Below are 21541 nucleotides of genomic sequence, written 5' to 3' on the forward strand. Positions count from 1 at the left end.
AAGAAAAAAAAAAAAGAAAAAGCAAAGTGGCAAAAGGAAAAAACAAAAAAAAAAAAAAAAAAAATGAGGAAAAGCAGAAAGAAGAAGAAAAGGAGAACCAAAGTGGGAGAGACGAAGGGGGGGGGGTCGAGTAAAATGGGTATTTTTCACGAGATCACAAGGGGGCAAAACTTTTCAGCGTGGGTAGCATCACCGAGAGTTCGTTGAAATTTTAGAATGTGAAGTTTTCTCCTTTCTTTTTCCCCTCTAACTTCTCCTTTCTCAGCCTCTTCATTTATCTTTGAACCTCTAATTTCTCCTTTCTCAGCCTCTTCATTCATATTTGAACCTCTAATTTCTCCTTTCTCAGCCTCTTCATTCATCTTTGAACCTCTAATTTATCTTCTCGTCTCCCCTCTTTCTAATTTCCCCCCTCTTATTTCTTTCTCCCCTCTAATTTCTCCTAACTACCTACTATCTACCTATTTACAATGTGATGTGAGAGAACCACATTCTGTATCTACATTACCTACATAGGTACGAGTAGTAGTTTGGCATAAAGAATAGGTAACTTGACAATGAACAATTGAACATTGAATGGTTTACAATTTTCAAAATACATTGTACGTTGGTACAAATCGTACCTACCCATTTATGGGGTGGGGCATTTTTGCCAATTTGCGCAAAAAACGAGCTTTTCACAAGATTTTTTAAGAGGGATTAATCCAAAAATTTATCAACAGTACCTACCACGAATTTCTGGATTATGTTCACAATGTTGAAAAAGCAATCGTTCACGAGTTAAAGGCTGTTATTCGGGTAAATTGTCACCGCATGGAGGGTACAACCCTTATGGCGGGTTTCGCCAACCTCCTTTTTAGCCTGTTTGCTTAGCAGCTCTGTTAAGCCTATACAAATCAAATGGAACCTAACTGGCTACTGGCTGTTAACTCTACAGGCCTTCTAATAGGGACTGAAAAAATACTGCTGAGATCCACTCTTCGTTTTCTCCTTCGAAATCCACTACCTATCAAATATATAAGACCTTGTTTAGACTGCGAGAGTAAAGGGACTTTTCAGTCCTATACTGGTAGGACAAGGTATAGCAAGGTATATTAACAAGGTAACAAGGTGCTGGTTTAACAAGGTATATTCTATTCTATTCTTCACAGTTATACAGTGACGTTAAACCGTTGAGAAGATGGTTTAACACAAACTGCGACTAAACGACAACCATCATAAGCTAAGAACCTAACTAGACATATTTTAGGTTCCGCTGATTTCGCGGCGATGGAAAATTTCAATGCTAACATGAGTACCCGGATTATTTCCGCCTAACAACAAAAACAATAGGTTATCAGAGAGAGGAAAAAAAATGAGAACTTATCCATGAGAATGATAAACTTATGTATTACTGAGTATACAGGGTGTTCCACCTTAAAAGTGCCCCATAGGAAATTAACCCATAAAATCAAAAATTTGTACTCGTTTTTCGATTGCAAATATTTCAACGGGTTACTTTCTGGTGTTCTCGTGTTGACCCAGCACCTAAATGGGAAGTATTGTGTCTCTTCTCGCCCATCTGATGAGAGGCATACTACGGGATGGGCATGCTACGAACAGACCACAAGCGTCCAATGTAGCAGTTGTTTCATCGCTACGAAAAAAAAACGGGGGGGAAACACTCATCTTTAAAAAAAAAAAAAAAATTGTTCCATTGCTACGAAATAAAAACGGCGGTGGAACACTCATTTTTTTTTTTAATCAGTTTTTTGCCCAAGAAAAGCATTATTTCTAACTTTTGAAGAGGATTGGTGCAACTTTCAAGGTTGTCCGACTTACAGTTAAGGAGTTCGACGTAGGAACGGCTGGCTTTCTCCTACCCTGTCCTCTGCTTTAGAGACGATAAGACCTCCATTGTTACAGTTTCCTTTATCAAACCTCTTTCAAAAAAGAAACTTGTCACAATGTCACATAACGGGTTAATTTTCGTATTCAACTCATTAGATATGATTTTATCGATATCTGCATATTATATATTATAATTTTTTCGCTTTTTTTATTTCAAGTTCTGAAGCTCACCTTGGACTCTTTATTATCTTTCGATGAAGAAGAGAAGGAGAGATTATTGTATTGTTTTTGCACAAATAGCGAGAAAAGATTACGAATCGAGATCTAACTTCTAAGGAGAAGAAATATGTCCATTAAAACATAGCAGAATTTCATTATGACTATTGTAAGACAGCAGAATAGTTACTTATGCTATAGATAGACATTAAGTACTTATGATATACAATATATACAACATAGTTATAGTTAGATATTATACATTATGAGACATTAATGGTATCTTGAGCAAGATTGCAACAGTGTAAGTGGGTAATAGATTATCAACAATGCATACAGGGGAACTCAGAAAAGAGTATAACTAGGCGACTAAATGAAGGTGTTTAAATAAGACCTACTGGGGCGGGGTTATGTTTAGAAATTAACATCCAAACGTGTTCGGTTGGATGGGAATGAAAAATTAAAGAAAAAACATTCTAACTTAAAAAGTTGTGTTATCCTTCAGAGTTTTTCAAAAAAATATATGTAAGTAGAAGGTGAATTGATATGCCTAGGTAATTTTCAGCACACTTTTTTGAACCATCCTGTATAGTCAGGTACTTACAGGTAGCTAATTAAGGCGTACTTTCTGGATCCATACTGTTTATAAATGATAGAGCTATCAAGTAATACGCATACTACTTGTGTTCCTACAGCCGGGAATTACTACCTTAATAGTAGGAGAGCCAGTCTGGTCTGGCAAACGCCAAATTCTGGGATAGATTCCTGACCGGCTCGGATTTTATCCTACGCAGATAAAGTTCGTTCTCGGAACGGCTTCTTTCTATCCTGTCTCCTTTCTCTCTTCAATTTCAGGACGAAAGGAGTTCCACTCGGGGCGAACATTATCTTTAACAGACAAGGTTCGTTCTCGGAACGGCTAGATTTCTCCTATCCTATCCTCCCTTCTCTCTTCAATTTCGGGACGAAAGGAACTCAGCAGTTACAGTATCAAATCAAAAAAGAAGAAGAATAAGAGAAAAAAAAAACGGAGTTTAATAAAAGAACATAAAAATCGAATTCATTGAAATGAAGAAAGAAGCAGAGAAGTTGACCTTTTAACTTTTCTCGATTAAATTTCGATACATTGGAATACACGAATAATCAATTAATGCAAGTAAACAAATCAGAAATAACTTCGCATTATTCATTCACACGTAATTCCACTCTAGTTTTATTCTACAGCTACGCGGTTCGCACGTAATTCCAATTATACAGGGTGACCAAAAAAAACTCCGTTTATTAAAGTTGGATATTTATTTAAATGTGCACTTAAAAAAAAAAGGTTGGGTGGAAGAGCTCACCAAATGAGAATCCTATCATTTAGATATTATTATCAAAGCCTCGAGAGAAAAAAAAAAAAAAAAGATGGAACTTGGTAGAGGGAACTGTCTGTAACTACTGAGGTCATAACGTCACGAAACCTAAGAGAGAAGTAGGACTTGTAGGACAGCATAGGAGAAAGCCAGCCGTTCCGAGAACGAACCTTATCCGTTTAGGATAAAGTTCTCCGCGGGTGGAAACCGAAACCACGACTTGGCGCTTACAAGGCAAGCGCGCTACCCTCAAAATTAACTAAGATGATTCCATTTGATTAACGTAACTGAAATACACTCCATAATTTGGAACGTATAATATCTCTAGTAGCGCGGTCAAACTTTCTTATTCTTGCCTTGGCGGGGCGGAGCGGTACCACGCTAGCTCCTTAATGTCAGATTTTTCTGGATCACCCTGTATTTTTATATGAAAGCAACGTGTTGGAGTAATAATCTGATCAATATGATGGAAATCAAGTACCCACGTAATAAGCAGCTAGACAAAATTAGACCATCAGAAAAATAGCTGAACTTGAGTGTTTGGCCGTATACTTTGTACAGCACAAGTAAGTAATAAAATTACGCCAAGGTAGTTTTTTTTTTTTTTTTTTTTTTTTTTTTTTTTTTTAAAATGGTGTTTTCCCCCGACCGCCAACCGCATAAACTATCTCAACCAAACGTTTTGTGTCGCATCCTTGTCACATTTGACATCTACATATCAAATTTCCTATAGGATAAGGAAGGTAAAAAAGTGATAATAAATAAAATAATAGAAAGTAATGAGTAAAATTGTAAAAATAACATTATTTCCTGAATTCCTGACAATAAGTAGTTCTCAATTCCTTATCTCCCTTGTTTTATAACTTGAAATCGAAACACTTTCTTAATCCTAAATAGGCACTTCATGAGGTACTTGATACAGAAGTACCTGTGCTACTTGCGTACATTGGTACCTACTTACTACTACATACTACTCATGTACTTGCGACTACTTACGTAAGAACTTGCGTACTTCATACTCAAGTAGATCGATCTTTTGATTTTAGGAACATCAATTAGAGTCTTCACAAAACTTTTTTTTTTCTCATACATAGGTATATCTTTTGGGGACGTGGTGGTAGACACTAGCCTGATAAATAAGAGGGCGACACAAATCACTGTGGGACTACAAACCTTAGTCATTAGGTGGCTCCCTATAAATAGTGGTTGAGTGGAAGAGCTCACGTAAGTGAGAACCCTGCCACTTAAAATAAAGCTCTAAAAATCAGAGCAGCCAAATCCTCACCAGCCTGGCTAGGCTAGCTGGAGGTTACAAAAGGAAAAGCACAGGTCCTCACGATAGTTGACTGCGGTTCGGAACGGGCCAAGTAATCTTGGCTAGAGACCATCAACCCCCACTCGGTGCAGCTACACCGCTACAACAACACACATCACAGAGGTAAGAGCAGAGCATATAGGGGGTTAGAATGGTTAGAGCACACCGAACAAAGGTATAAGAACCAAGGAGCTCAAGTAAGAACTGAGAAGAGCATATTGGTGTTAAACATATTGTGTACACAGAGAGGTACCCAAAAACCCAAAAACACTCCACTCTATCTACCCATTTATATGGGTCAGATTCCTACCCATATAAATCAAAACGTATCTGAACCGACCGCGACAGTGCGGGGGCGGGAATTCTCATCTTCCCATGGGGGTTTAAAACAATTTTCTGAGTGGGAGATTTGATAGAAAGGAAAGGGGGGGGGTGGAAGTGTTGGTAGGTGTAAGCCGGTATCCAGGATTTTATCCCACGGTAGAGGAACAAAACAAGGACCTGAGGGGAGGAGGGGGGGGCTAAATACGGCCCTGGGTAGATGTGTAAGTGGAGGGTTAGAGGGAAGGAAGGGAGTAGAAATGTAAGTGAGCCTCCCCCCCTAAATATACGGCCCTGAGGAGATGTGAAAGGGAAGGTTCATAGAGGGAGGGAAGGGAGTAGATGTATAAGAGGGGCCCACAGAGGGAGAGAAAAGGGAAGAAATGTATGTGGGAGGGAGAAGAGAGGGACAGGGAGAGGTAAAAATATAAACAGGCAGAGGGAGCAGAGGGAGTAATTAAACAAGAAAAAATATAAACAGGGAGGAGAAGGAGGAGGAGGAGGGTACATTGGAGCTGTCAAAAAAGAGAAGCCCGAAAGTTCGTTCCACCCGTAAAAGTCCGCCTCCCCAAAATATGAAACAAAATTTTGAGCCAAAAAAACTTCAATCCAACGAAAATAACGTCGCTAGAAAAACAAAATGGCCTGTCAAAAGTTAGGTACTTTGTTTCAGAAACAAAATAGACTATCAAAAGGAGAAAGAGGAAAAGAATAAGGAGAAGAGGATAACTGATGAGTGTGAAGTAGAAGAGAAAAGGAAGAGCAAAGTGTCAGAAGGAAAAAACGAAAAAAAAAAAAAAAAAAAATGAGGAAAAACAAAAAGAAAAACTAATTGCTCCTATCTCCTCTTTCTTCATCTTTGAACCTCTAATTTATCTTCTCGTCTCCCCTCTTTCTAATTTCCCCCCTCTTATTTCTTTCTCCCCTCTAATTGCTCCTATCTCCTCTTTCTTCATCTTTGAACCTCTAATTTATCTTCTCGTCTCCCCTCTTTCTAATTTCCCCCCTCTTATTTCTTTCTCCCCTCTAATTGCTCCTATCTCCTCTTTCTTCATCTTTGAACCTCTAATTTATCTTCTCGTCTCCCCTCTTTCTAATTTCCCCCCTCTTATTTCTTTCTCCCCTCTAATTGCTCCTATCTCCTCTTTCTTCATCTTTGAACCTCTAATTTATCTTCTCGTCTCCCCTCTTTCTAATTTCCCCCCTCTTATTTCTTTCTCCCCTCTAATTGCTCCTATCTCCTCTTTCTTCATCTTTGAACCTCTAATTTATCTTCTCGTCTCCCCTCTTTCTAATTTCCCCCCTCTTATTTCTTTCTCCCCTCTAATTTCTCCTATCTCCTCTTTCTTCATCTTTGAACCTCTAATTTATCTTCTCGTCTCCCCTCTTTCTAATTTCCCCCCTCTTATTTCTTTCTCCCCTCTAATTTCTCCTATCTCCTCTTTCTTCATCTTTGAACCTCTAATTTATCTTCTCGTCTCCCCTCTTTCTAATTTCCCCCCTCTTATTTCTTTCTCCCCTCTAATTTCTCCTATCTCCTCTTTCTTCATCTTTGAACCTCTAATTTATCTTCTCGTCTCCCCTCTTTCTAATTTCCCCCCTCTTATTTCTTTCTCCCCTCAAATTTCTCCTATCTCCTCTTTCTTCCTTCTTTCACCCTTCTACATTTCCTCCTCTCTCCTTTCTCTTCTTTCTTTCTTTCTACCCTCTACTTTTCCCTCTTTCTTCTGCCTCACCTCTTCTTTATGTATTTTTCCCTCTAATTTCCCTTTTCTTTTATGTCTTTTTTCCTCCCTTTCTCTTCTCTTCTTCATCCGTTCGCTGAAAATCTTCCCTTGTTTTTAATGGTCGAAATATGATATTAAAAAGTACACAATATTCAGGAATAAAATTAAAAAAAAAAAAAAATAGAAACTCTCTCTCTCTCTCTCTCTCTCTCTCTCTCGGTCCCTCTGAAGCATAGCATTTGGAGTCCACGGAAAATTCCAGCAATTGGAGGATTATTGGATGGCAACGAACTGTAAGCTTTTTCTTTCTTTGCCCTAAGCGCAGATGGCAGTCTACCATTTCTGAGGGACTTCAGGGGGTTCACTGTCTGACAGACCGTGGTCAGGAGATTAGAAAAGAGTGTAAAAAAATAAATAAATTCAGGGATGGTCTTACCCCTGGGGTGCAATACACACTGGACTACACACAGGAATTTCGTTTAAAAAACTCCCCCCCATGTCGATGTAATCTTACCTCATTGCTTACTGTTATATGTTTTTGGATATATTTGGACCTAAAAAACATATAACAGTAAGAGAAGAACACTCAGTTTCATGAGATTCGGATATAGACCATCCGTAGATGTCCTACACCTGAGCGCGAGCGCCCTTAAAGTAGAATCCATGGCTTTCATCATGGGACTTACTCTGCCCTGCGTGCTATCGCACGATCTTTTTCTACCGCCATGGAATTCCTGAACCAGGCAAGCCTGGTCGTCGCCATTCTCATTCTGCCGCCAGTTCCTTTATTATTACGATAGTAACAGTAAGAATAGGATGTCTAATATGAAGCTAACCAATAATGGTAATCTTACCTGTTATTTAATAGCGGCGCTCTTGTTACTCTCCTGCGCGCCGCCGAGCAAGTTGGAAGTGGACGCGCCGGTTTGCGCCGACGTGAGCGCCATCTTCTGCATCTGCCGGATCACCGTCGTCGCGTGGTACGCCTGCTTCCACCGACTCTTGGCAAAGTTCTTCTTCAGCTGCTCCGAAACGGTGCCGTGGATGTTCTTCTCGGAGGCTGCGTTTCCGCAGATCCACTCGTGCGCAAGCGCCTGCTTACAGGTGAAGCGCCTCTCGGGGTCGACGCACATCAGGTGGCGGATGAAGTCCTTGGCGGAGTCGCTAATGTCGTCCCAGTAGGGGGCGTCAAATTCGAACTCCCCCTTGAGGATCTGCGCGAAGAGGTTGGCGTCGTTCTCGTCGTAGAAGGGAGGGTAGCCGCAGAGGAGGATGTAGGAGATGACGCCTATGCTCCACACGTCCACAGCCTTGCCGTACGGCTTCTGTGCGAGGACCTGTGGACAGACAAGGGGAAGGGTTAGTTATAGGTTTTCATCAGTAAATATCTTGAAATTTTCTTCAAATGGATCCCAAGGGTAAGGCCAGCCACTTACTATCAGGTAGACCTGATCAGGTGTCCGGTCTACCTGATGGAGTCAGTTTTACCTGATAGTGTGGGTCCTCATCAGGTAGGCCTGATAGTGTGTGTGTGTGCTCATCAGATGTACGTGTCAGGTCTATCTGATAGTGAATGGCTGGCCTAAGGTAAATATAGAATTCTAGACCCTTGACAAATGGAGTATGCTCTAAGTAGTCTAAGGCTTGTGATGTGCTCAAGCCCACTCCGATCCGGGTAAAAGGTTAATGGGATTCAGTTGGACAGAAGAGACGTGAAAGGTTATGGAAATATGGGCGAGGACGAGGACTATTGATGTAAGACGAGACGAGGAATTTCTCATCTAGAAATTTGCAAGACGAAAAATGGATTTTGTCTCGTCTTGTGAAAAAATGAAGCGGGCTGACGGGCTCTAATATCTCGTCTAGTCTGCACTAGCGAGGACCTGCGAATATTTTTATTTATTTATAAAGTTTCCATTTCTTAGTTATTCGGTACAAATCTCTCAATGAAATAAATATTCAACAAATGGTATACACATCTGTAAAAGCCGGAGCCTGTGCCACGGATGGGGACGGTAAGGGTTAAGATTTGGTTTTATGGGACGGAAGGGACGCGAAAGGTTAATATCTTGAACTTTGTAAACGGGAAATCGTAACTTTCTAAGGTCCACGCTGTTTTATTCAAGTAAGTAAGTAAGTAGTTCGTTATTATTATTATTTTTATTCCTACTAAGTGCGTAACACAAAGCATTTCGCACAGGCTCGTTTTACTGTTGTAGGAAATGAGTTTTCCTCAAATGAGTATTTTTATTGAATTTGGTCAATAGAGCCCCACAGACGCGATGTAAAGTCTGAGAGAGAATTCTACTCGTAACTTCTGACTCATTGACTGAGTTAAATGAAGAGAGTAGTTCTTTTTTTTACAACCCACTCACTCTTTCCACACACTTCAAAAAAGAGAGAAAGTAGAAAGCAAAAAAAAAACGATTAAGTAGGTAATGCTGGGTGTGCAAACTGCCGTATCTTTCTCCTCACTAAAGTATACTTATACAGTGGAACCTCGATTATTTCAACTAACTGGGACCGAGGTAGGTAGTTGAAATAATCGAAAGATGAAATAATTGAAATTCCGTAAAAAAAAAACAATGAAAAAGGGGCAAATTTGTTAGATACAAAAGAACAAAATGGTTAATGAAGACCCTATTTAGAACTGATTTTGGGGTTGAAATAATACAGAGTTGAAATAACGGAGGTTGAAATAATCGAGGTTCTGCTGTACTTATCTTTCTCCATACTATACCCCCTGATGAGGGACTTCAGAGGGTTTATTTTCTTTCTGACCTTTACATTTAAGGGGAGGAAAACTGTAGCGGGAGAGGGGTATCATTATAATTTTAACCCATTCTGAGTCTGCTGACCGGAGTCCTGCTTGAGCAAAATAGTAGGTACGCCATGTTTTTTTTTTTTTTTTAGATTGGACAGCATTACGCAGAAAAGAACCATCCATAAGGGGCATTGCCTTAAGGCATGTATGGTTCTCTTCTGGTTCTTTTGTTTGATTTTTTTTCTGCTTTTACTGCTGTGTTCAGCTGATACTATTGGCCGATTGGCCTTTATATGAACTTTAGAGATTCGAAGACAACGTTTTAAGAGCTCCAGAACTTTTTAGGTGCTCAAGAACTTTTTATGTGCTCGCGACAAGAAAGAATAAACGAGGTTGATGGAAATTGTAGGTTGGTGGAAATAATGAAATTGTGGGAGTGAAAAAATACAGGGAAAATTCTCAGAATTGAATATTTAGGAGGGAGTGTGAGAGGAGGTGAAGGGAAAATAGAAAGTGGGAGTGAAGGAAAAAAAAGGGGGAAAACTGTTTATTACTAAACAATGATACCTACGTAATAATTTCACTGTATTAAATCTGTTTTTCAGTCAGCTCCCATGGCGTAGTGGTCACTGCGCTCGCCTTGCACGCGGGAGACCCGGGTTCGATTCCCGGCGGGGTCAAGAAATTTGTATCATGCAAATTTGATACCGTGACTGGCTGTTGCGGGGCCCACTCAGCCTCGTGAGGAAAATGAGTAGCTATGTAATATAATGCGCATAGCGACCGGTAGCTGTTGCGGGGCCCACTCAGCCTCGTGAGGAAAATGAGTAGCTATGACATATAAATGCGCATAGCGACCGGTGCCAGCAAGATAGGTAAACATTGGATTTTAGGATTATTGAGATATTGGGAAAATCCTACAATGCTGCAGTGAGCACCAAAGTTGTGACAAAAATGCACAAAGAAACTGCATTTACATTACATTTACATTACAAATCTGTTTTTCACTGTAAATTCTTTGTATTTCTTTTGTATTTCACTGTAAATCATTAGAAAATAAAGGACAAGAAATCTGTTTTTCACTGTAAATTCTTTGTATTTCTTTTGTATTTCACTGTAAATCATTAGAAAATAAAGGACAAGACTGGACATTTACCGCCGCAAGTGTGATTATGGATTTCAATATCATCTTGAAAGTAAAAACGCATCTTGCATAATGCTGAACGAGTGAACTTTGATCCATCATCCCGTCTGTACACGGGAAAAGGCGAAGAAAAAGAAGAAGACATAAGACCTTGTTTAGACTGCGGGAGTAAAGGGACTTTTCAGTCTCATTCTGGCAGTATAAACAGGGTATATTCTATTCCATTCCAACATTTCTAAGTAGGTAACCTAAGGGTTTTTTTTTCTGAATCTAATGAATCCATCGAATCCGGATTCATGTTGACGAAAAAATGTCTTTTTTAAATTGGAATCCAGTGAATCCAAGGGATCCACTCAGGGACTGGATTCGTTTGGTTCACATTGCAGTGGTAGAAAATAGGGATTCGAAGGAGAGAAGTAAAAAAATGTCTCTTAGTAAGAAAAATGAAAGGGGAATCCAAAGGATTCAGATTCTTGAATCCACTGAATCCGGATTGGTTAGATTTAAAAAAAAATTCTTGGAGGGTTTCAGCAGTCATTATAATTATATAAGTTCTGTGGGTCAACTTGATAAGGAGAACCAAAAAGGCAGATATATTTGAAGGATCCATCATATTGCATTCTCAGACTTTAACCTTTTCAGTATCTTGGAAGGAATATCTATTAGCACCCTAGCCCTAGCAGGCTTCAACTAAATTTTTTTTCATCAGTAAATGGGTTTCTTCAAATTAAATTGATCCCAAGGGCAAGGCAATGCCTAAACAAGATCCGTCATATTACATTCTCACAGACTTTAACCTTTTCAGTATCTTGGAAGGAATATCTATTTGCACCCTAGCAGGCTTCAACTAAATTTTTTTTCATCAGTAAATGGGTTTCTTCAAATTAAATTGATCCCAAGGGCAAGGCAATGCCTAAACCCTTGACAAATGGAGTGTGCCTGAAGGCATGTGATGTGTTCCAATCCACTCTCATAGGTACATGGTTTTCTTGAGGCATTCGTGCCTCGTTTTTTCTAGCATTTGTGTACACAAAAAGCCCACTCCGAGGCTTAAGTGTAGGGGCAAACAGCCCTGAAGGAACACCTGAAGCTTCTACGAATCTAGCATTTGACGCAGTGGCGTAGCGTTGTCTAAATTCAAGTGTAGGGCTTTGTAGGGCTCATGCACAGGTCTACCAAGTCCCATCACAGTAGGTACATGCATGACGATATTTCAATTAATGTCCTCCTCCTTCTCCTCCCGTACCTTCTTGCTTCTTCACTTCTTCCTCTCCCTTCTTCTCATCTTCCTCCTCCTCCTCCTCCTCCTTTTCTTTCTTCATCTACCTATATCTAATCGCGCATTAAATTATGCAGATAAGGTATTAACATGAAATTTAAATCAGGGATATTTAGAGTGGGCCCTTCAAGTTTTTACTTTGAGTTGATAACTACTTACACAATCTTCAAAGAGGAACGCTTAAGGCTCTTTTTATCTTTGCTGACTTCAAAAGATTCGTTTAGAAAACTCGCAGTGGAGAGCCCTCGAAAAAAATTATTCACATTTTTGAAACACGATTTTCACTTTCCTTATCCTATAGGAAGGAAAGTAATGTAATCGGGTCAAAATTTCGATGGTCAGTTTTTAGTGCCAAAACACGTTTTGATATTGAGGATAAAATTCCATACCTCGGCTGGGATTGAACCCACGCCCTCCTGTTTACCAGGCGAGCGCCTTGACCAAACCACCGAGGCTTAGTCTGGCTGGGGGAATTTGAACAGAGAGTGTAGACCTGTTTAATCTGGCTAAGGGACTAACAGATAAAATTCCATACCTCGGCTGGGATTGAACCCACGCCCTCCTGTTTACCAGGCGAGCGCCTTGACCACTACACCACCAAAAATAAAGTGCGCCCAAGATTGATTTATTTTGGAAATCACCCATGCGGAGGGAGGTACTTGGCATCTTTCTTTCTCACGAAGGAACTCTTTGAAAGTGTCACAACATGATTAAAAATTTAAATGTGAACAAAACTGAACCTTGTGTTTCAATATTGGGACTATGAAGATGTATTCAGGGATACAGGGATATTTGTTTCAATACAGAGGATGAGAGTCCCTGTCCCAAACATCTGGAAGCTATAGGAAGACACATTTTTTGTTCTTAAAAAAAAAAAAAAAAAAGTTAAATTAAAAAAGCAGATTTTTTTTACACACAGATTTTTTTTTCTTTTTTTTACAAATGTATGCATTTCACATTTGAACTCGACATTGAGGTACGTATTTTATCGAACGAACGAAATTAATTAGATCTTGTAACTGTTCTAAGATCAGCCAATCACTCTTTGGCCATCTGACAGACTCAAGTCTGACAGATCGCGATCAGTTAGAGTTTAGACCGTACAAGTGTGGTGAAAAAAAAACTTCAGACCGCCGTCTCTCAGACGGTGTGGGTTCGATTCCCGCCCGGGCCCGATTTTATTCTGAACGGATAATGTTCGTTCTCGGAACGGCTGGATTTCTCCTATATCCTGTCTTCCTTTTCTCTTCGATTTCGGGACGATAAGACCTTAGCAGTTACAGTTCCCTCTGTCAAAACTCTAAAAAAAGTGTGTCAAGCATGAATGTTCGTCACAGATTAATGACTTCTCTCCTCTAAGTACTTACCTATAGCATATAGCAGTATTATTACCAGGGCACTTAATCATCCAGATCAATGTGGCAGCAAAAAAATAGGCATTGTTGCCAAACATGTCACATGTGCAATGGTAGAGAATCTTTAAAGGGGGAAGGTATATTGACAGTGCTTCCTCCGACAGTGAAACAAAGTCAGGTAAGGCGATATCCACCTTACCTGTTCTGGAATCAAACCTCTGAACTTAGAGCTACCTCTGCATTTTAAAAGAGAGAGTAGTTTGGGTTTGGGGTATTAGGTGTAGGTAGGTAGATACGCCTAATTTCGAAATCCTTTCCTTCTCACTCTCACTCTCTCTCTCTAACACCCTTCTCTTTCTTTAGTTCTCCTTAAGTCTATGTCTCTCTCTCTCTCTCTCTCTCATCTCATTAGGAATTTATTAGGATCTTCCGACCCCCCCCCTCCTATACTATAGGAAGGAAAGTAATGTAATCGGGTCAAATTTTCGATGGTCAGTTTTTGATGCCAAAACACGTTTTGAGGTCCCTGTTTCAGCCATTGGTCCGTGTGTGTATCTGTGTGTCTGTCTGTAAACAAAATATCTCGAGAACGGTAAGAGCTAGCGACTTGAAATTTGGTTTGTAGCTGTCAAATGTGAGAATGCGACACGAAACTTTTGGTTAAGACCGATGCAACGCTTGGCGGCATTTTACCGCTTTTTGGCGGTTTTCGGTGTAATTTAACAATCGGAACTTGTGGTTAAGATCGGTGCATTGGTTGGCGGCATTTTACCGCTTTTTGGCGGTTTTCGGTCTAGTTTAACAATATCTCGGGGACGGTATGAGCTAGAGACTTGAAATTTAGTATGGAGTTTACAAATGTGACAAGGATGCAACTCAAAACGTTTGGTTGAGATAGGTGCTGCGAGGTATAAGCTAGAGACTTGAAATTTGGTATGTAGTTCACAAATGTGACAAGAATGCAACACAAAACGTTTGGTTGAGGAAGGACACTCAGTTTCATGAGATTCGGATATAGACCATCCGGAGATGTCCTACACCTGAGCACGAGCGCCCTTAAAGTAGAATCCATGGCTTTCATCATGGGACTTACTCTGCCCTGCGTGCTATCGCACGATCTTTTTCTACCGCCATGGAATTCTTGAACCAGGCAAGCCTGGTCATCGCCATTTCTCATTCTACCGCCAGTGCTTTGTTGACTCGGTTTACTGCCAAATAAACCTTGGCTGCCGGAGTAAAGGAACTTTTCAGTCCTACGCGAAACAGTTTAAAGAAGCACTATGTACATATATTATTACCTGCCACTCCAACCTCAGTGGTTAGCACGGTGGACTTTGAATCTGGAGGTTGGTGGTCTGAGTCAAGTCATAAAATTTAGCTTTGTTACTTTATGTATAACAAGTTTTCTGCTATTTAAACTTGTTTGTTGCTTGTGTAATTTCTGGACACGAAAATCTAATATATACTTTATGTATTAGGTACGGAACGACATTTGTGACAATTTGCCTTTCCTTTTATAAATCACAAACTAAAATCCTGCTAAACGTTTCACCTTCCCCCCTTCAGGCTCACACATGTCCAACAACAGTCAGTCCGGTCGCTATCACGAGTCCACTAACGACCCGGCCGCCTCCAATAAACGAAAACCACCGACAAAGGGAACTGTAAAGGCTAAAACTGTGTTCGGTATTCGTCGCATAATTATTTGGTATTCGTCTCATAATTATTTGGCATTCGTCTCACTCAAAATAACCCCTAAAAGAGAGGTTTGATAAAGGGCTATTAAAGCTACGTCTATGTCCACACATAAAGCCCTGTCCGTCGATCGACGAGATAAATCTATGTAGGGCCAGCCTAGTTAGCTTAGTTGGTAGCGCGTCTGCCTTGTAAGCGCTAGGCCGCGGGTTCGATTCCCGCCCGGGGCGGATTTTATGTAGGAGAAAGCCAGCCGTTCCGAGAACGAACATTATCCCATCAGGATAAAATCCGCCCCGGGCGGTAATCGAACCCGCGGCCTAGCGCTTACAAGGCAGACGCGCTACCAACTAAGCTGACTAGGCTATAATCAGTGTATTTAAAATGAGCTCTATTGCAAAAGCTAAAATAAAATCCAGAATACAGCAAGCTAAAATGGTGCTAGGTCGTGGTTCGATTCCCTCTTGGGGCGGATTACATTCCAAACGGATAATGTTCGTCCTCGGAACGGCTGGCTTTCTCCTATCCTGTCCTCCTTCTCTCTTCGATTTCGAGAGGATAAGACCTTTACAGTAACAGTTCCCTCTGTCAAAAATAAAAAAAAGAAGGTTTTTATGTAAATAATTTAAAACGTTATGCATCTTCCATACCGACCATACCACCTATGTAGGTATGTAGGTAGGTACATTATTTATTATTTCCTATGTTCCTATTTCTACTTGTTTTGTATTTGGAAGTTTTTAAAGATAATGGTTTTTGTATAATCGTAAAATGTTCAATGGTCGTAAAGATCATAAAAAGAAACGAAACGAAAAGTCATTAAAATTACTGATTCATAATTCCTCGTAGATTATTTTTATGCTGATCGGACGAAGCGAATTCCAAGTTTTAACTGAGCGAGTTTGCATTTTTAGTTTGTCTGTAGAGAAGTGAAAATGGGAGAAAAATTTGGATCAAAATGCCGAGAAACCTCAAAACTTTTTGCTATTGTATGTTTGTCGTTTGATAGACGCGGAACCTCAACAATGGAGGTCTCATCGTCGCGAAATCGAAGAGAGAAGGAGGACAGGATAGGAGAAAACCAGCCGTTCCGAGAACGAACCTTAGTCCTTGACTGTTTCGGATGAAGTTTGCACCGGGCGGGAATCGACAGCTGTCCTCCAGGCCTTGTTTCAATCGACCATCGATCGACGATTGTCGACTATAGGTATGTGGACACAGCTTAAGAGCCTTTTCACTTTTCGTGTGGTCCAAATAATTTGGCCAAAAAAGCATCACATTTATACCTAAAAGGTGTTTTTTTTATTATTATTTTTTTTTTTTTTCCAAAGAGGTTTGACAGAGGAAACTGTAACTGCTATGGTCTTATCGTCGCGAAATCGAAGAGAGAAGGAGGACAGGATAGGAGAAAACCAGCCGTTCCGAGAACGAACCTTAGTCCTTGACTGTTGAGCGAGTTTGCATTTTTAGTTTGTCTGTAGAGAAGTGAAAATGGGAGAAAAATTTGGATCAAAATGCCGAGAAACCTCAAAATTTTTTGCTATTGTATGTTTGATAGACGCGGAACCTCAAGAATGGAGGTCTTATCGTCGCGAAATCGAAGAGAGAAGGAGGACAGGATAGGAGAAAACCAGCCGTTCCGAGAACGAACCTTAGTCCTTGACTGTTTCGGATGAAGTTTGCACCGGGCGGGAATCGACAGCTGTCCTCCAGGCCAACCGGGCTAGCTACGACTTTTTCATATCTTTAAGTCACAACCCCAGCAAGAACATCGATCGTTTGGAAATCGTACCTAGGGTATTGATTGGTATTGTTCGTTGGGAAATGGCTGGTTGGTATGCCGACAATGTCCCTAAGTTGGGGAAGTGTTTCTTTTTTCCAATACATAGTTGGCCGCCGGCGCGAACGACATGTTTTAACACATAGTTATTAAAGCGCCTAAAAGAAGAAGAAGAAGAAGAAGAAGAAGAAGAAGAAGAAGAAGAAGAAGAAGAAGAAGAAGAAGAAGAAGAAGAAGAATTCAATTGAATAAGCAATGTATTTATAAACAATAATAAGTACATAAGTTTGACCATAAGTTTGAAATAAAGATCTAAAAGGAAGGAAGGATGTGGTTGAGGACAAAATAAATAGTAATTTCATTTTCACACTCGTAAATTATTGTGCAAGAACATCGATCGTTGGTAAATCGTAGGGTATTGGTATCGTTCGTTGGGAAATGGCTGGTTGGTATGCCGACAATGTCCTAAAGTTGGGGAAGTGTTTTTTTTTTCAATACATAGGTAGTTGGCCGCCGGCGCGAACGACATGTTTTAACACAAAGTTAAAGCGCCTAGAGAAGAAGAAGAAGAAGAAGAAGAAGAAGAAGAAGAAGAAGAAGAAGAAGAAGAAGAAGAAGAAGAAGAAGAAAAAAGTTGGCCAACCAATTAAGAGTAGGTCCTTGGTAGGTATACCTATAACTTAAGTAATTATTGAAATAAAGATCTAAAAGGAAGGAAGGATGTGGTTGAGGACAAAATAAATAGTAATTTCATTTTCACACTCGTAAATTATTGTGCAAGAATATCAATATCTCTCCCTTCCAATTCAAACTTGAACTGATTTATTCAAGAGGGACATTCGTTGAACCCATCCATCATTTAGGGATGTTTGCCCCTACACCTAAGCCTCGGAGCGGGCTTTTTTTCTGTATGGAATAAAGACGCAATAAAGACAGAAGTAAGCAATAAAGACGAAAAGATGATGACGATGATAAAGAGTTAAGTAAAAAAAAAAAAAAAATCCTTATCCATTCCCGATTTTTTTCAGATTTAGGGAAGTGTAACTACCAAGATCTTATCGCCCTCAAAACGAAGCGAGAAGTAAGACAGGATGGGGAGAAAGCCAGCCGTTCCGAGAACGAACTATAGGTCTTTGGATCCACAAATGCATGGTTCTGAGACTTCTGGGCCTAGGATCTCATTTTATCAGCACTACTACCAATTTGGAATTTGGAAGTACTTATGTAGTTTCCAATCCTGTCACATGGGATAGCTACGAAAACTGTGAAAAAGTCTTGCTTCACCACAAATAAACAAATAATTCACATTTTTTATTTATTTAGTTCCAAGAAGGAGATACCTATGCTGTCCTATCCAAGATTCCCCACAGGGGGAGATCTTTATTGGAGAATCTGGTCACAGATGGTCTCCTTGAAGACCTCACAGGAGTTAGGACCTCAGATGGTCTTCTTGAGATGTCCATCTGGTTGGGACGTTGGCTATCATGTTAGATATTATGACTTTGGGTGACTTGAATGTGTTAATCCCGTCTTAAAGTAAATGATAAAAAAAGGTACTGTTGACCCATAGTGCAGAAAGTTCCGAGTTCGACTCCCACCTTAAAAAAGCCCTCATAAAAGCAGTATTTGGCTTGCAAAATTTTTGTGATCTTGTACTGACTTAGCACCTACAGGGGAAATATTGTGTCTCTTCTCGCCCATCTGATGGGAAGCCTACAACGGGGGTACGGTGTGAGCATTCTATGACACAGAACACACGAGTCTAATGTAGCAGTTGATTCCGTGCTACACTACGAAATAAAAACGGCGATGAAACTTTTAAATAAAACACAGTACTGTAGTGGAAAGCAACCACTAGGCGATGTTAACGCCTTAGGGCCCTTAGGCGTTCTCTACCAGCTAACCCTTAGAGCTCCATTATTGTGGTCAAATTCTCAAATAAATGAGGATAAAATTCCATACCTCGGCTGGAAACGAAATGCTAAGGTCTTATCGTTCCGAAATTGACGAGAGCAGAAAGACAGGATAGTAGAAAGCAAGCCGTTCGGAGAATAAAACCCCCTCGGGCGTCGATTGAATCCGCGGCCTAGCGCTTACAAGGCAGACGCGCTACCAACTAAGCCAACTAGGCTGGCAAAACTAGGCTGGCAAAAACAACAGAAAACTCACAAATTCTGCAACTTACCTCTGGATTTGGACAGATCTTCTTTGTTGACATACTGGGGGCAGTTGTTGTTGATGTTTCTCTTAATTGTAGGGCTGAGTGGTTGTGAGTCTGATGGACTACTGAGTTGCATCTGGTTTAGAGTTTCCGCAGAACTGGGGAGAAAATAATGGTAATAGAAAGTAATAATAATAATAATAATAATTAGAATATTCCATTCATAATATGTAGGTACATATATTGTGTACCTAGATTTTAGTGGTGAAAATCATTTTTCTTCATATTCAATAAGAAAAAAGTCATCACCGATTTCTTAAAGGTCGTGCATTTTTAAGAAAAAATAAAATGGTGAATACCTACATACCTATCTCAGAAACTAAGCGAAGTCGTAAAAAAATGTTATAGAATATTTTTTTTTTTTTTTTAGAAATGACCTAAGGCCTAAGGGATCTACGCTAGTATTTAGTTAACATTTTTCGTGTTCATCCTGTAGAACTGCAGATAATAATAATTTAATAAATTTGACTTACCAGTCATCTGGTTCACATTCTCGAAAGCCCTTGGCAAACGGATTGCTGGCAATTTTCAATTGAGTTATCTGAAACAAGTCGAAAATGCATGATGATTATGACTTTTTTCTTTTGAAGGTGTGCCCAAACATACATACTACATAAAGTACCGGCTGTCGAACGGGATCGATCGACGAAGTGAATCCATGTAGAGTTCATGGTTCAGTCGACATCGATCGACGGCCGATCATCTATGTAGTATGTTTGGACACAGATTTAGATTTTCATTAGAAGGAACTGTCACGACTGAGGCCTCATTATCCCGAAATTGAAGGGAGAAGGGGGACAGGATAGGAGAAAGTCGGCCGTTCCGAGAGCGAACCTTATCTGTTTAGTTTAGGACAAAGTTCGCCCTATGCGGAAATCAAACCCGGAACCTAGTGCTTATAAGGCAGGCGCGCTACCCTCCAAGCCAGTGATTCTCAGATTGGGGTCCGCGAAGGACTTCAAGACCCATAAGAATATCACATAAAATACAGAAAAGGGGCCGCACAAATAAAAGTCCGCGGGGCGGGGGTTCGATTACCAGTAGCGACACAAAAATCAACTTACCCTATGGTTTTGATAGGCAGTGACGGCGGTGAACATAGTTTCGGGGAACAAGAATGTTTTGAACGGGGAAGTGGCGGAGGCCGAGTTTGACTCCGGGGAAAGCAGAACCACGTGAAACCGCGGCTGATACTTGTGCATCGAGTTCAGGATGATCTGAAAAAAAAATAATAATAATAATAAAAATAATAATATTATGTAACAAGCTATATGTAGTGTAGTGGGTTCGTTGCCCGTAAATAAATGTAAAAAAAAATGTATATAGGTACCTTACATATGGCCGAAGAGCCCTTTGTTGGAGTTAAGAAGCCCTTGGCCCAATTTGGGCTGCAAGCGGCCCTGTATTGGGACCCACCACCCCATCAGTTTATTTTCGGTAATAAAGTTCAAAGGACAATATTTTCCGCGAAACGAAGAGTGAAATTTCCCTCTGTTGTAAGGAAACCCCTTGTTTTCTGTTTAAATTCCAATGCACACAGGATAGATTTCGCCGAAACACGGGGTCAAATTTTATTGAAGACAAGAGAAATTGAAAAACAGAAAGCGCTTCTATTACATCACGCATTTCTCGCTCGGGGCGGATTTTATCCTAAACAGATAAAAGATCGTTCTCGGAACGGCTGTGGCTTTCTCTTATCCTGTCTTCTTTGGTACGTTCTCGCTTTCGGGACGAGAAAACCTGAGCAGTTACAGCTTCAACCTATCAAACATCTTAAAATAAAAACTAATAAAACTCATTTTCATGCAAAAATGTGAAACATCAAACCCTACCCTCTTTTTCGCTCCTCGGTGGTGTAGTGGTCAAGGCGCTCGCCTGGTAAACAGGAGGGCGTGGGTTCAATCCCAGCCGAGGTATGGAATTTTATCCTCAATATAATTTGAGAATTTGACCACAATAATGGTAGTAGCCTACTGCTGGAGTAAAGGGACTTTTCAGTCCTATGCGAGCAGTATAAATAAGCACTATTATTATTATATAGGTAGGTACCTACATAGGTAGGTAGATAGGTACCTACGTAGGTAGTGTTTACATAAAGTGGAACTTTGAGCAGGGATGTTTGGTAGGTATGTGGAGATCATATTATTCTTCTCGATCGAAATAAATGTGCCAGCCTACTTAGCTTAGTTGGTAGTGCGTCTGCCTTGTAAGCGCTAGGTCGCGGGTTCGATTCCCGCCCAGGGCGGATTTTATCCTGATGGGATAATGTTCGTTCTCGGAACGGCTGGCTTTCTGCTATCCTGTCTTCCTAAGACGATCAATCTGAACAACTATGAACTTAATTGTAGAGTATGTTGCTATCCATAGCCCATACTTTACATTTCCTAGTTACCTTTATTGTATTGATTACAAATAAAGTGGAAAAATCTATAATAATCACAATACGGCTACTGTCTACAGATTGGCCTCGATTATCCCGGTATAAATTATTGAAAAATTTCCTCTTCTCTTTCCAGAGTACCACGGGGGCCCTAATAAT

General features: G+C 40.2%; 2 protein-coding genes across 2 annotated transcripts in view; both read right to left on the reverse strand.

Annotated features, from left to right (window-relative positions):
• LOC103508598 (calcium/calmodulin-dependent protein kinase type 1-like) overlaps window positions 1–8122 on the reverse strand; it is a gene marked incomplete at its 5' end in the record, with an annotated part of 29169 nt that extends 21047 nt beyond the window's left edge. The window contains one exon of the mRNA XM_026823166.1: window positions 7619–8122. Within this exon, the coding sequence (XP_026678967.1) occupies window positions 7622–8122 (501 nt within the window). The remainder of the gene's footprint in view (window positions 1–7618) is intronic.
• Window positions 8123–16435: 8313 nt separating this feature from the next.
• The window catches only part of LOC103508599 (T-box transcription factor TBX1-like), a gene marked incomplete at its 5' end in the record, with an annotated part of 6110 nt that continues 1004 nt past the window's right edge, over window positions 16436–21541 (reverse strand). The window contains 4 exons of the mRNA XM_026823168.1: window positions 16436–16476; window positions 18967–19100; window positions 19476–19543; window positions 20067–20219. Of these exons, the coding sequence (XP_026678969.1) occupies window positions 16436–16476; window positions 18967–19100; window positions 19476–19543; window positions 20067–20219 (396 nt within the window). The remainder of the gene's footprint in view (window positions 16477–18966; window positions 19101–19475; window positions 19544–20066; window positions 20220–21541) is intronic.

This window comes from Diaphorina citri, unplaced genomic scaffold (genome assembly GCF_000475195.1).
Source record: "Diaphorina citri unplaced genomic scaffold, Diaci psyllid genome assembly version 1.1 scaffold414, whole genome shotgun sequence".
NCBI lineage: Eukaryota > Metazoa > Arthropoda > Insecta > Hemiptera > Psyllidae > Diaphorina > Diaphorina citri.